The sequence below is a fragment of the Vicia villosa genome, unplaced genomic scaffold (genome assembly GCF_029867415.1).
Source record: "Vicia villosa cultivar HV-30 ecotype Madison, WI unplaced genomic scaffold, Vvil1.0 ctg.003290F_1_1, whole genome shotgun sequence".
Classification (NCBI taxonomy): domain Eukaryota; kingdom Viridiplantae; phylum Streptophyta; class Magnoliopsida; order Fabales; family Fabaceae; genus Vicia; species Vicia villosa.
The window spans coordinates 117835-133218 of record NW_026706166.1 but is presented as its reverse complement, the minus strand read 5'-3'; the positions used below and the strand labels follow the sequence as shown (position 1 = coordinate 133218).

At 32.3% G+C, this 15384-nt stretch overlaps 2 protein-coding genes across 2 annotated transcripts; one reads left to right on the top strand and one right to left on the bottom strand.

Moving 5' to 3' along the window:
• Positions 1-204: 204 nt before the first annotated feature.
• LOC131640742 (sulfate transporter 2.1-like) lies at positions 205-4605 on the top strand. The gene is made up of 12 exons (XM_058911133.1): positions 205-662; positions 874-922; positions 1020-1227; positions 1314-1488; positions 1900-1965; positions 2062-2292; positions 2379-2505; positions 2611-2897; positions 3694-3887; positions 3976-4064; positions 4192-4268; positions 4370-4605. Exons 1-12 carry the CDS (start codon positions 333-335, stop codon positions 4502-4504), a joined length of 1968 nt encoding a protein of 655 aa, XP_058767116.1. The 5' UTR covers positions 205-332; the 3' UTR covers positions 4505-4605.
• Positions 4606-13555: 8950 nt separating this feature from the next.
• On the bottom strand, positions 13556-15097 carry LOC131640738 (uncharacterized). The gene has a single exon (XM_058911129.1). The coding sequence runs from the start codon at positions 14938-14940 to the stop codon at positions 13846-13848; it is 1095 nt and encodes a 364-aa protein (XP_058767112.1). The 5' UTR covers positions 14941-15097; the 3' UTR covers positions 13556-13845.
• Positions 15098-15384: the final 287 nt, after the last annotated feature.

Sequence of the window (15384 nt, the reverse complement as noted above, 5' to 3'; positions counted from 1 at the left end):
GCTCCTGAATTACTTTCAATCTAAAAGAATTATATTAGACTTCAAATAAAGTTATTGACAACAATTTTATTCGACAAAAGAGAACAAAAAAAAAAGTATTAAATTGTACCAAAAGTGTCAAATTCTGACCAAGATTCTGCTGTGTACCAAACAATTATTAAATAAGTATTTTATTCCTTTGCATTATCAAACAATCCTTTTCCCTTCTATATAAACCAGTTCAAAACATCTCGTCCTTCACCTTCAAAACCAAGTTCATCACAGGTAAGTTAAATTTCATGAGAGTTTACTAACATCAATTTCACGTGACGAGTTCACCCAAACACTTCAATATGACATCTTCAACAGTCGATACCTGCAAATCTGATGATTTGCAGGTTGACATTGAGAAGAACTTGCCACAGGATGTAAGGTCTCAGTGGATTCTTAATGCTCCTGAGCCTCCAAGTCCTTGGCATGTAGCTGCAGATTCTGTGAGGAAAACAGTTTCTAATTTTAGAGGCAAAGTTTCCTCTCTAAGTGATCGATCTTGCGGTACAGTCCTTCTTTCAGCTTTGCAGGTTGTTTTTCCTATTCTTGTTTGGGGCAGAAGCTACACTGCTGCTAAATTTAGGAAGGACTTTCTTGCTGGACTCACTATTGCTAGTCTATGTATTCCTCAGGTAATTTTAATCCATTGACCCGTTGACTCATACTCGCGCTCTAGAGGCTTGAGACCCGAGAGTGTGCTCATCTCAAGGTCTCAAATTCGAATTCTGTTAAGTGCTAACAGTTTTTATGTTGAGTCAGTCCAGTCAGAGTCTCCCTCAGATTAGTCTCTGCGTGATACCGAGGTATTTGAATCGAACTAAATGGTTTCATGTTTCAATGCAGAGCATAGGATATGCAACATTAGCAAACCTTGCTCCTCAATATGGACTATGTAAGTTACTTAAAATTTTATTTTGATATGTTAATTCTTTTTTTTTCCTTCTCGGTTATTATAATTTAATCGAACGGTATGGAATGAAATGGAATAGATACGAGCGTTGTTCCGCCGCTGATCTACGCTGTAATGGGAACTTCGCGAGAGATAGCAATTGGTCCTGTGGCAGTGGTTTCGCTGTTGTTATCATCAATGGTACAGAAGCTAGTAGATCCTTCTACTGATCCAGTTGGTTACACAAAGCTTATTTTTCTTACAACTCTCTTTGCTGGTATCTTTCAAACTTCATTTGGACTATTCAGGTGAAAAATTACTATAAGCTCTTTTGTTTTTAACTTTTATATGTGTAGTCAATATTTGAGAAACTGTTTGTTTTGTTATATAACAGGTTGGGGTTCCTTGTGGATTTTCTGTCACATGCTGCAATTGTTGGATTTGTAGCAGGAGCTGCAATTGTGATTGGGCTTCAACAGTTGAAGGGACTGTTTGGAATCACTCATTTTACAACCAAAACAGACATAATCTCTGTCTTGAAAGCTGTTTGGGAAGCATTTCATAATCCTGTATACATACAACTTTCCCTATCTATTCACTTTTTCTTATTTTTTCTATAAATAGCATATAAATATATTATCCAAAAAGTCAATGTTAACTTTTTTATACTACCACACAAAAATTATAACTGTCTTTCATTCCTTTTTGACTTTTTTCTTTTTTGAAAGTATTTTTTAGAACATATTATTATTACTAACATGTTGGTAAGATCCAGCTCAATAGACAAATATCAATATTGTTATGTTGGACACCTTATCCTGTGTTTAAACTCGGGATTTCACAGTTGTGTGTGTGAGTTTCTGGTGGTTATTATCGCTTCATCTATAGACTAGTTGTACGCGTAGATTTTTTGTGGTTATTGTCACTTCATGTACCGACTAAAAAAACGTTAATATTAGCATAAATTGAATTACGTGCAGTGGAACCCTCATAATTTTATCCTGGGAGGATGTTTCTTGGCGTTCATCCTAACAACTAGATTTCTGGTGAGTGTTATCGTTGAACTACATATAGCTAGTTTTGGTTTTAATTTAATTTCCTCACATTCATGCTCAATATTATATTGCATAATTGATTTTCAGGGTAAAAGGAAGAAGAATCTGTTCTGGTTGGCATCAATTGCACCACTTGTGTCTATTGTACTCTCAACTCTAGTTGTTTATCTAACTCGAGCGGATAAAAATGGCGTAAAAATTGTGAAACATGTCAAAGGAGGACTCAATCCAATCTCCATCAATCAGTTAGACTTTAACAGTCCACATGTTGTCGATGTTGCCAAAATTGGACTCGTTGTCGCTGTTGTTGCCCTTACTGTAAGTAATCACTTTCATTTCAATCCCTTCGTTTGAAATTAGTATTTGTTTGTTTCATTTCGTGTTAAATTCTATCAATATTATAGGAATCTGTTGCTGTTGGACGATCTTTTGCGTCGATCAAAGGATACCAGCTCGACGGAAACAAAGAGATGATGTCAATAGGCTTCACAAACATCATAGGATCTCTCACCTCGTGTTATGTTGCAACTGGTACTAATAGTCATTTTACAACAGTTTTCAAGAAGATTGAAATTTCGTTTGAGATTAAAAAAATCAAATTCTTACTTTGTTAACTTCTGATGTGTATATTGGCAGGTTCATTCTCTCGAACCGCGGTTAATTACGCTGCTGGATGTGAAAGTTTAATATCAAACATTGTGATGGCAGTTACAGTGATGATATCGCTACAGTTTTTGACAAATCTGTTGTATTATACACCAATTGCTATCATTGCATCAGTTATCCTCTCTGCTCTACCAGGACTCATAGACATAACTGAAGCATACAAAATTTGGAAAGTTGACAAGCTTGACTTTCTTGCTTGCATTGGAGCCTTCTTTGGTGTACTCTTTGCTTCCGTCGAGATTGGTCTTCTAGTCGCGGTAATCATTTCTCAATTCCTGACATGACTTCACTATAATACTATTCATGAATAAAAGTTTAGAATGAGACTTCTTCAGATAAAATATATCACATATAACCAGAAGTCCAGAACCATCTTTAAGGCTGTGTAAGATGAACTACAGCACAGAGCCTCAAATTTTTCAATTGAAATTATGGTTAAATACGGCCTCATAATAGATGTGTCATGGTTAAACCATAAAATTAATGAGACACAACCCTGTCAAAAAGACAATAATGGTTTGGTCTATTTATGAAGTCAATGACACTACGAGTGGATATGTCGCAACTTAGTTCTATACTATTTAAGTGTATGTTTTGATATATCCAAACTTAGAAATTTTAACTCAATTATTCATCTAAACTCATTGGTGATGGCATGTGTTTGGACATAACTTTTCCATGTTTTATATTATAAAGTAAGGTTATTATTCTCCACTACATTACAGGAACAACATTTTTGGCACTAAGTGTGATGCAGAATGGATATGCAGCATTAAAAAATCCCACTTGTTTGGACGCATTAATCTTGAAAACTATAGCCACCTATTGAATTAACTCATTTAGAATATGATTTTCCTAAGGTTGCTATCACACATAAAAAGTTTTCAAGTATCAACACTTTATGGTGTGAGGTCAACTATAGTGTACCTTGGTTGGAATTAATAATGGAATTTATAGTGCAGTAGCTTTCTCTTTTGAATTAAATCATAGCTTAGTTAGGCATAATTAATTGACATTAATATAATTAAAATTTTGGATTATCTTAATTGGCAGGTGGTAATATCTTTTACAAAGATAATTCTGATATCGATTCGACCAAGCACAGAAACTTTAGGAAAACTTCCAGGAACTGATTTATTCTGTGATGTTGATCAGTATCCTATGGCAATTCAGATTCCGGGTGTTATCATAATACGTATGAAATCCGCGTTGCTTTGCTTTGCAAATGCCAATTTCGTTAAAGAAAGGTATTAATATATTTATGACTTATGAGTATAAAAATAAAACTAGCATGCATGGTCTGATTAATTAATTATGTTCGATTTTGATTTCAAGAATCATCAAATGGGTTACTCCGAAAGAATCAGAAGATGACAAGGGAAATTCAAAGAGTACAATTCAACTCGTAATTCTTGACACCTCGAGTAAGATTTCTATAATTTTGTTACAATAATATCTCTGAACCGTACAATATTGACTCTGCCGCATAAAAAACATGCGGCAGAATAAATCATATAATAAAACAATCTGATATCTGATATGTTGTTGTAGATTTGGTGAACATTGACACTTCTGGAATTGCTTCTTTGGAGGAACTGTACAAGAATTTGTCTTCACATGGGAAACAGGTAAATTTATTTTAGTTAAAATGGTGTTTCATGCATGTTTCATTAGTTTGTGAATGAATACAATGAACTTATATCTTTTTTTGTTATGATATATGGATAAGTTGGCGATTGTGAATCCGAGGTGGCAAGTTATACACAAGCTAAAGGTGTCGAAGTTTGTCGACAAAATAGGTGGGAGAGTTTATCTGACTGTTGAAGAAGCTGTTGTTGCAGGATGCAAGAGTAACCAGTTCTGATAAATTGTTGTAAATTATGAATAATGGTTACTACTAGTACCTTATAGTTCAACTTTTTTTTCTTGTGTTTTCTTGTATAATTAGGAGATGCATATGTGTGTGTAAAATAAGATTCCTGGTTTTCTGTGTTGGATTTCCTGTCCCGAGTTTGGTGTGCACGAAATGGGACATTGGAATAAGTTATGTACTAAATTTGAAATTCATGTTAGAGATGTATGATAAGTTTATGTACATGTATATATTAGCAATAAATAAATTAACCACTGCATTTGGTATCCTGCCCATGCAAAACTAAAACTATAAAAGACTTTTTATATGGCTTAGGGATCTTTTTAAGTTAAAAATGAACATATAAAAAAAAGTAGGATTTTTTATTTTGAAAAGAAGTATTACATGACTTAGACATGTGTAGAATATATAGTAAACTTCTTTATCATAGATGGATTGACACAGTCGAGTTTTTGAAAGAAAAGGAATAATAAGCGGTAAATCTAGAACAAAATACAAGGTTGCAAGCGCAAAATCTGTTAGATAAGCTAGAACTCATCCGGAAAAGAAAACTTTAAATTTTATTATAATGAAAGATAATCTTTAAAGGCCTTTAATCCAAAACAGAATTAAATAAATAAAACAAATAAACAGAAATTGTTGAAGTTGTAGAAAATAGTAAAATTTTGTTTTCAGACCTGCAACGAAAAAGTATATTACGAATCATTCTGACATCGGATGTCAAACTTGTGCAAATCTTATCGAACCGTTCCACGCGTGGCTTCTTCTTCAATAAGCACAATTGGCCTTCCTACATCAGTCTCCTTCACTTTTGAAGAACTCAACCCCGAGTTATCTTCTTAATAAAGAGCTTCATCTGGCAGCATCTTGCTCTAAGTACCAAATAGAAACCTTTTCTTACGCAGAAACACCATCGCATCTTCTCCCACATTGAAAACTTCAATTCCATGTGTTAATCTCGCATAGGAGGCAAATCGTTTGGTAGCTCATCTGTGGTCAACTCCTTGAAATTCTTTAGGAACCCCTAACACTTCTTCTGAAATTGTTGTTTTATCCTTTACATCACTCACCACCTCTTAGTCAGTACTGGACATAAAAATTCAGTTTCTTTAGTAGCCTCATCAAGCTCCTTTTCACTCTGTGTCATCACCAAGAAACTAGACTTTTTTTCTTCTGAATTCTTATCAAAGTACAAAATAGAAGCCATAGCAATTTTATGTGTGCCCCATATAAACATCATCACGTTAACCTATCGTCGATAAGTGATATCATTATCAAACTGCCAAGGTCTACCAAGTAAAATATGACAAACATCCATATTAAGAACATCACAAAGTACATCTTCTCTATAATATTTTTCGGATGGAGATAGGAACTCTGCAAGATAGTGTTACTCGAACTTAGGAGACATTGCTTACTCTGCAGGATAGTGTTACTCTCTTAGAGCTGCTAGCCCCCTTATTCTCATAGTTGGAATCCAAGGGTGTTACACTCTTTTCCTTGTCACCTATGGATTTAAAGTTATCCTAGGGTGAGTACGTTCGAAAATACGATCAATTTCGAGGGAATTTCTCCAACAATTATGCCTTCAAAACTAAATTGGATGCCTCGGTTACGGTCCATACAGTCTATAAATTCATTTTCTCCTGCAAGAATCCTTTTAGGCCACTTAAGTATCGAGCCACTTTCTCTCTCTCTCATTCTCCTAATTCATTCTAAGTTATGTCATATGACAAAATAATTTTTATTCTATTTAATATGAGGATTGATATATTTACTTCAAGAGTAAGTGTGCAAGACTTACTCCAAATTTTGACCATTGATTTTCATTAATTTAACGATTTTAATTGATTATTTAATCTAATTATTTTTAGAAATATTTTTCTATATAAAAATTAATTAAAATCGTTAGATTAATGATATTCAATGGTTAAGATTTGGAGTAAATCTTCAACACTTACTCTTGGACTAAATATATCTCTTCTCATTTAATATATACACACTATTTATTTTAATTGAAAAGAGATGATTCTTTACCTATATTATAACATTATTAAAATGATTAATCTCTACAACTATTTACACAAAATATTGTTTTTTTAAAACAAGTAAACGGTGTCACAATTATTATTTTTAGAAAATTTCTTTACTCACTTCCCTATCTTCTTGGTCACCTCTGGCAAAAAACCCAAAATACCCTCACTTCGGAAATGCATTTCCGAAATGCTTTTTTTTCTTCAAAATTTGTCTTATTTCGGAAATGCACTTTCGAAAACACGAAAAAAAGGTGTTTTCGGAGATACATTTCCGAAAACACCCCTTTTTTGGGTTTTCGGAGATGCATTTCCGAAAACATTTTTTTTGGGAGGGGGTGTCTTCGGAGATGCATATCCGAAATATTCCAAATTGGTCTTGAAATGTTTCGGATATACACTTCCGAAAGAATTCAATAATTATTAAAAAATTAAAATCAAGGTGAATCAATACAATTAATAGGTATAAAATGAAGGTGAATCAATAAAATCAAGGTGAATCAAAATTTCCTAAACAATTTTAAAGTTAAAAATTATTTTACTAACTTATATAAATCAAAAAAAAATTAATTCCATAAGTAAATTTTGAATTATATAGAATTAAATAAAATATTTGTTCATTAAATAAAATCAAGACAAAATCTTTTTTTAATTTTTTTAAACTGAATAAAAAATTATAACTAATTTTTAATTATGAATCAGAATAGAAATATATAAATATATAATAATTATTATTAATTTTGTAAGGGAAATATAATGTATAAATATATAATAATTAGTATATAAATATATAAATATATAATAATTATTATAAATTAAAACACTCATTTTTTTAATTTTTATAATTATTATATAAATATATAAATATATTTATAATTAATATATAATAATTATTATATAAATATATAATAATTTTTATAAATATATAATAATTATTATAATTATTATATAAATATATAAATTAAAACACTCATTTTTTTAATTTTTTTTGTAAATACATAATAATTATTTTAAATATATAAATGAAAAATTATAACTCATTTTGTAAGTGAAATTATTTTAGTTTTTTTAATTAAAATTATTTTAAATTTTAAAATATGAATTAGAATAAAAATATATAATAATTATTATTCATAACTCATAAATTATATCAAAATATATAATTATTATTAATTATTACTCATAAATTATATCAAAAATTTATGATATATGAATTAATTAATATCCTAAAATTAAATTTTGGAATTTTTAGATTTTTTTTTGTTTTTTCGGAGATGCATCTCCGAATTAATCAAAATCCCAATTTTTGGGATTTTTTCGGAAATGCACTTCCGAATTCTGGAAAAATTTAGAAAAAAAAATATTTCGAAAATCCATTTCCGAAGCAGGGGTAAAGTGGGGTTTTCGCCGAGGGTGACCCGATAAGAAGGTGGGTAAAGAAAAAATCTATTTCTATGATAAGAACAACACAATTAAAGTTGAAAATTAATTAAAGTGTCTTTTAGAATTATTTAAGAAATTAAAACGAGATCATTTTTAAATAAGAACAACATAATTATGAATAATATTAGTAGTATAATGATCTATGAGTTGAAAAATTAAGAAAAGCGAGTGCTCTCTTTTGTTTTATAACTAAAGTCAGTGCTTCATGTTCTCAAGCCGAATTACGTCTAAGTTCATTAAGGACTATACGATTTAAACACTAAACCCTTCTAGCTCCCTAAACAATAATGCTGACAAATGCACGTTAACCACTGCTGCACGCCTGCATAACGCACATTTACATGAACTTTTGGCTTTAAATCTGTGCCAACAGATTAATTTGGTCATCAAATATTTTGAAATAGTTAAATAGTCCTTCAGTGTAACTGGTGTTCATCAATTAAGTTTTTCCCTCAAGCTTAACCTTTAAAGTTCGAATATTTTTTATATATTTTTAATATTTTAATAATTCTTATATGGGCATAAATATTTTAATTATATTAACTATTTTATTAAATTAGTGTCTTAAATAATTAAATATGATAAAATTAAATTAAAATATTAATTAAATTTTATTTATAATTAATTAATGGGTTAAGTATGTTTTTTATCCTTATAAATATCACAAATTTTATTTTTAATCTCTATTAAAAAAAGACATATTTTAGTTCCTATAAAATTTTTATGCATGTAATTTTAGTCTTGTTATATTTTAAAATTTTGAAAACTGTTTAATTATCCTAAAAATTTTAAATTTTTGAATAATTTTTTTCATACGTGTTTAGAATATTATAAAATATTTCTTTACCAAATTATAGAATTTTTTATAATGAGAAAAATTAAATATGAATTTTTTATAATATCTGGGTGTTCCATTATCAAGTAGAAAGCTGAGTATCAACCAATGTCAACCCTTGATTGATAAGATTGTGGCCAGAATTAATCACTGGACTGCTCATTTGTTAAGTTTTGTAGGGAGAAGCCAACTTGTGAAAAGTGTAATTTTTTCTTTGACTGCGTATTGGCTGCAAGTCTTCCCTCTGCCCAAGAAAATAATCCATCAGGTGGAAGCAATCTGTAGGATGTTTCTGTGGAGTGGAAAAATTGAAGGGAGTAGAAAGGCTCTAGTGGCTTGGGAAAAAGTTTGTAATCCTTGTAATGCTGGAGGTCTCAATATCATTCTCTGGTGGAATGGATTGGGGCGAAGCTTCTATGCTCAAACTGCTGTGGAATGTGCAAGCAAAGAAGGACAAACTATGGGTGAAGTGGCTGGATGCATATTACATAAAGGGCGGAGATACTATGTAATGGAATCCCCCTGCAGATAGCTCATGGATCCTTAGGCAAATTCTGAATAGTAGAGCTGCAATTGACGACAATCAGCAATGGGAACAAACTCTGCAATTGGACAAGTTCAATACTAAGAAGCACTACCAATTGATTAGAGGCGATAGAGAACAAGTCACTTGGAAGAAAGTCCTTTTTCATAACAATCTGAGACCGCGTGCAAAGTTCCATCTTTGGCTAGTGCTTATGGGGAGAATTCTCACTAAGGATAGACTTACCAAATTTGGCATAATAACTGATAAAGGTTGTTGTTTTTGTCAAGAGGACGAAACAACCGATCACCTTTACTTTGGCTGCAGGTACACAGAGCGGATTTGGCGGACAATCTTGACTTGGATGAGCTATAACAGAATTGGTGAACTGTAGAATGTTGAACATGAGTGGATTATAAGAGAAGCAAATAAGAAAGGTTGGAGAAAACAGTTGTTGAAAACTACTTTAGCAGAAACTGCTCATATGATTTGGAAAGTGAGGAATGAAGCCATATTCCATCAAAAGCTACCTGATGAAGATGTAGTGAAGCAAATCCAATATATTGTGGCTATTTGAGGCAATATGCTAAAGAGTCTTAGCAATCATATAAATTTAGATGACCTTACTATTACATGATATGTGCTAAGGGTTTGTCTGTTAGTTTTGTTTGAAATCTGTTACATGATATGTGCTAAGGGTTTGTCTGTTAGTTTTGTTTGAAATCTGTGTACCGGGATCCAAATTGGATCGGTTGTTCTGAACTGTTTTTGAGGAATAAAAGTTATCTATTCTCCAAAAAAAAAAATTAAATTTCAAAAGATAATGATAAAAGTAATGCAAATTTAGACTTGAAAATCAAATTTTGATTTTTTTTTTTTCGAGGAACTTTTTACAATGCTCTAAACATATCTGTAAAATAGTTATTCAAAAATATACATTGACTTAACAGTAGGGACTAAAACTACTTGCATAATAATTTTATGGAGACCAAAATATATCATTTTTTAATAGGGACTAAAAATAAAATTTGAGATATTTATAGGAATAAAATTAACCCTTAATTAATTAATTGAATATGAGTTAAAATATGATTGAATGTCATGATGATCCATTTCAGAAAAATAGAAACTTTAATTGACCATCACTCTATTATCTCTTCTCATCTAAAGAGTATTCAAGACATTAAGAGTTCAGACTAAAGAAGACTCACACAAGTCATAATATATTCGTTGTTCGTCTTTTATTTAACCTTCAGAATTACTGTCAACATAAACTTTCTCAAGGAATTCATATTACTAAAATCAATTTGTAGGTCTTTCAATTATATACATGTCAATATGACTATCCGATTTCCATACTAAATTATCCCCTCCATTCCTATTTATAAACAAATTTTGACTTTTTAGATTAATTGAATAAATGTTATAGTTGAATGATATAAAGACTAGATACATCATTTATTCAATAAATGTAAAAAGTTAAAATTTGCTTATAAATAGAAATTGAGGAAATGTATGTTTTACTTTATGAAAGTGTATATTCAATTAATCGTTATCAAATTAAATGAGTTAATTAAAATAAAAAGCACGTCAATTTTTAAATTATTTTACATTTCAAAGTTAATTATCACTTCAAAATAATAATGGAAAATTACAATAATTTAAAAATTATTTTACATTTCAAAGTTAATTATCACTTCAAAATAATAATGGAAAACTACAATAATTTTGCCAAACTTAAATATATAAAAAATAATCAATTTAATCTACACATTATTACTCTTTTATCAGGCGTAATACTTGATCCCATTGTCGCATTATCAGTAGAGTAAATTTATGTACTTGAGTTTATTCTTTCAACCTAATTATAGTTCTGTTCCAACAAATTAAACAAAAAGAGGATTATACTTTAAAGAACTTATGATAATAGACGACAGAAAATGCGATATTGCATCACCAAAGCTTAGCACCACAAGTACAGGCTTCAAACGTAAACTTATACGAAGTTCTTTTACGAAAACAACAACTAAACTTTATTCTATTAGAGGGAGACAGCTACATAAATCAATTTTTGCCATAATATTCTATCAAGAACTATGTTTCTATCCATTTAATCTACTCTCCTTACTACATAATCTACCGGTCTTCTCTATAAATGTTCAAACCACCTAAATCTATTTCCCACCACCTTTTCCTAAACTGTGTATTTGTTATAGTAAAATTCAAAGCCGATGAAAACTCCAAGATGGATTTACCTCTCATATGTCAAATCCCTCATGCACACTCTCAAAACCTCTTGTCACACTACCTACATGTCCATTGAGATCCCCTCATAGGAAAACCTTCTCTCCTTGGGTATATTCTGTAGTAAACATTCTAAATCAATCCAAAATTTTACCTTAAGGTGTTCTGCTAACCCAACCTGAGGTGCGTACGCACTAATAACATTAAAGTAGGGATGGCAAGCAGACTCGCACCCGAACCCTGAGTTGATTGGGTTTGGGTGCGGGTTTGGGTAGTGTAAAACCCGCACCCGACCCGTTGTCATTCCTACATTAAAGGTGTCTTGTTCGACTACAAATTTTAAGGCTATGATTTAATCTCCTTCTCTTGTTACGTCCACAATATCCTTCTTCTATTCTTTATCTACAATAAGCCCCATCCCTCATTTCTCGGGCTAACTTTTCTAGTGTACCAAAACTTAAATTTTGAGTTGTCTAAATCATTTCTCGGGCTAACTTTTCTAGTGTACCAAAACTTAGATTTTGAGTTGTCTAAATCATTTCTCGGGGTAACTTTTCTAGTGTACCAAAACTTAAATTTTGAGTTGTCGAAATCTTTCGTTTTTTCACTTGTCCACTTAGTTTCTTGTAGGCACATAAAATTAATCTTCCTCTTAACCATAGCGTCCACTATTTACATATATCTTCGAGTAAGTGTGTCCATATTCCATGATCCATAGCGAATCCTCCTCTCATGAACTAACTTCTTTATCCACATCCACTCACGAAAATGTAGGAATCATTGCTTATTTTTCACTACATTCGGACGACTATGCATCAGCCCTTACTCTTTTGACACTGTAATCAAGCCTTAGAGCGTGTGGCTTACGGGAAACGACCTAGCATTTACACTATTTAGAGGTGCAATTGCGGTGTAAATTAAAATCACGAACGTAACATCATTAAGAACTGCATCAAACAATTTCATGTATGTTCTTTCTCGTCTTACCAAAAATGAAAATTTTAAATATGCATCACAGCAACTACAATGACCACAATCGCAACACTTACAACGACGCAATTTAAAACAATGCCTCTTACATTTCCTTATATCATTTTTAGAAAGCAATTTGTTGATACTCGCAACACTTACAACGACGCAATTTAAAACAATGCCTCTTACATTTCCTTATATCATTTTTAGAATATTGATAATGGGAGCAATTAGTTGATACTCTCATGCAACTTTATAGATCAAACTGAGATGAAATCACAAACTTAGGATTTGTGTCAATTAATAGACATGTGATCTAAATATTTAGGTTTAAGATGAGATTTTAGGGAGGAGGATTTTGGGGAAAGAAGATATTTTGCATCCTCCGCCTTGCCCCCGATTCCCACACCTGCATTTGTTTCCTTTTGAGGTTGGAATTAGGGTTCGCACGGCCGCCTTCATTTTTCCTAACACTGTTCTCTTCTAACAAAGGGTGTCCATTACTAGATTCTAGTTTTCCATGTTGTCCTTGCTTTGCTATTTTCTCTTTGTAGCCAAAGAATAAAAAGGTTTACAACTTCAAAGCAGAAAAACTTCCATTTCCTCTTCAACGCACTTGGTTAAATTGTTTATCTAAACACTTTCTAAAGTTATATTAAGAATCAACAAATCAATTTCAAAGTCAAATAACCAATCCAAAGATGTCCCTTGGTCTAACACAATAATGCCTCAGGAAAGGAAGTAATTTAGCACAGATACAGTCTATCATCAACAAAACTCACCTACTTGCTTCATAGAAATTTCAACAATAATACACTAACCACAAAAACAAAAAAAACAACAAAAAAAAAACCTCCATCGAGGAGTTATACATCAAACAGCCCCCCTTTCCTAGGAATCACTCAAGTTTCAGACATTAAATCTGATGTTCACAAATTGTATGTTGTCATAACAAAATAAGTTTTATTTAGCTATTTCGCACCCCTTAGAAATCAAACAATCAGGTGGAATAAACCTTATATTGTGAAGCTATGGGAGCATGTGCAAGGGGATACAATCCAATGAACTATGACATTATTCTTCAATCAATAAGACAGACACATATGTTACAGTAGTGATCAAAAGAACAAAAGAAAAACTAAACTTTGAGATTATAGTTTATTGCAATAACTTATGCAAAGTATAAACACAAAAATCACCATACATTACAAGCATGCCAATTCCATGCATGACAAAATGAAAATGCTAAACCAAAAATAAAGAAACAGAAGCTACCTTCTCTTCATGTCCGCGTACACGTTGCATCAAAATCATCAGGCGCAACACGAGCAATCCAACTACTAAGCGTTCTCTTAATATCCGAGTGATTAACATAAGCCAACTCATACATACTACACAAATTAACAACCAGCGTCTCATTCAACGCAACCGTAGGAACCCTTTCAAGAGCATTCTCCAACACCTTGATTGAATCAGACAAATCCCTCAAATACATCAAACAAAGAGCTTTATTGTTAAAAGCAACTATATCACTATGATCCCTTACAATACACTCTTCATATTCCCTCACCGCAGATGCATAATCCTTCCCAACCATATACACCAAAGCCTTGTTTCTATTCACAAGATTCATAAACTCAACCTCACTCAATGACCCATTGTTCTTCCCATCAATTTCAGCTTTCAAAAACGAAGCTTTTGCACCTTCCAAGTCACCGGTTTGTAATTGAATATACCCAAGTTGCGAAATCAAATAAGGATCAGTAGAATCTCTAGAGAGTAAACTTTTCATCAAGCTTAAACAAACACCAAACTCCTTGTGACTCAAATGGTGACCAATTATACAATTCACAACAAAAACCTCTCTTTTTCGCCAAACCCGAACCGATTCGCTTAAATTGTTGTTTTCCTTGGTGGCTATCTTCTCTCGCACGAAATCGAGGAGACCGTATAACCGATCAATTCCTTGTTGTCGTTGACCTAATTTGATCGGAATTAGAGCATGAAGCCACCGGAGGGAAAAAGGAACCATAGATCCGACGCGATTAGGGTAGATTTTCGGGTAGGTTTCGTATTGGTAATGTGAACTATCGAGATCTTCGACGGAATCGAGTTCGGAAGAGGCTTCGTTGAAACGACGTAGTTTGGTGAATGCAAGGGCGTTGAAGGCGAGGTAGGTGAGGTGGTCGTGGGGCTTTTGGAGAAGAGAGAGTGCTCTGGCGCGTGAGACTTTGTCGATGATGGTGCGCCACGCGCCGCGGTTGGCTAGGTCTTGGAGGGAATTGAGGTCGTGGCAGAGTTCGTCTAAGGGGTGTTTGTTGGATGGGTTGTGGAGAGGGTCGGTTTGTGATTCGGATCTTGGAGGTTGCGACTCCATTGTTGGGAGGGGAATGGGGGAGACGGTGGTGAGGGTGGTCGGAGGAGGTGGCGGAAGGAGGTGGCGGATCTCGCCGGAGTTAGCGTTGGCTTTGTTGGTTATTGGTTAATGATTCTGTACTGATTTGGGATTTATGTTGGGCCCTATAGTCAAACTTTCAAAACTTTTACAAGCTTACAACCTTTATAGTAGTTTCTATTAGCACCCTTCATTTTCTAATACACTACATGCCATGTTAAATTCCACTTATTTGGATTACAAGTTAGAGTTTTTATTTTTGATTTTGATAGATTTTTTTAAATTAAAATCTATTTGGTAAAAAAAAAGTTTACTTTACTTTTTACTTAATTTTAAAAAAAAGAAATTTAATAAAACTCAAAAATAAATAAAAATTATTTTTGTTTTAAAGTGAAAACACTTGTTTTTAGATAGATTTCTTTCTTA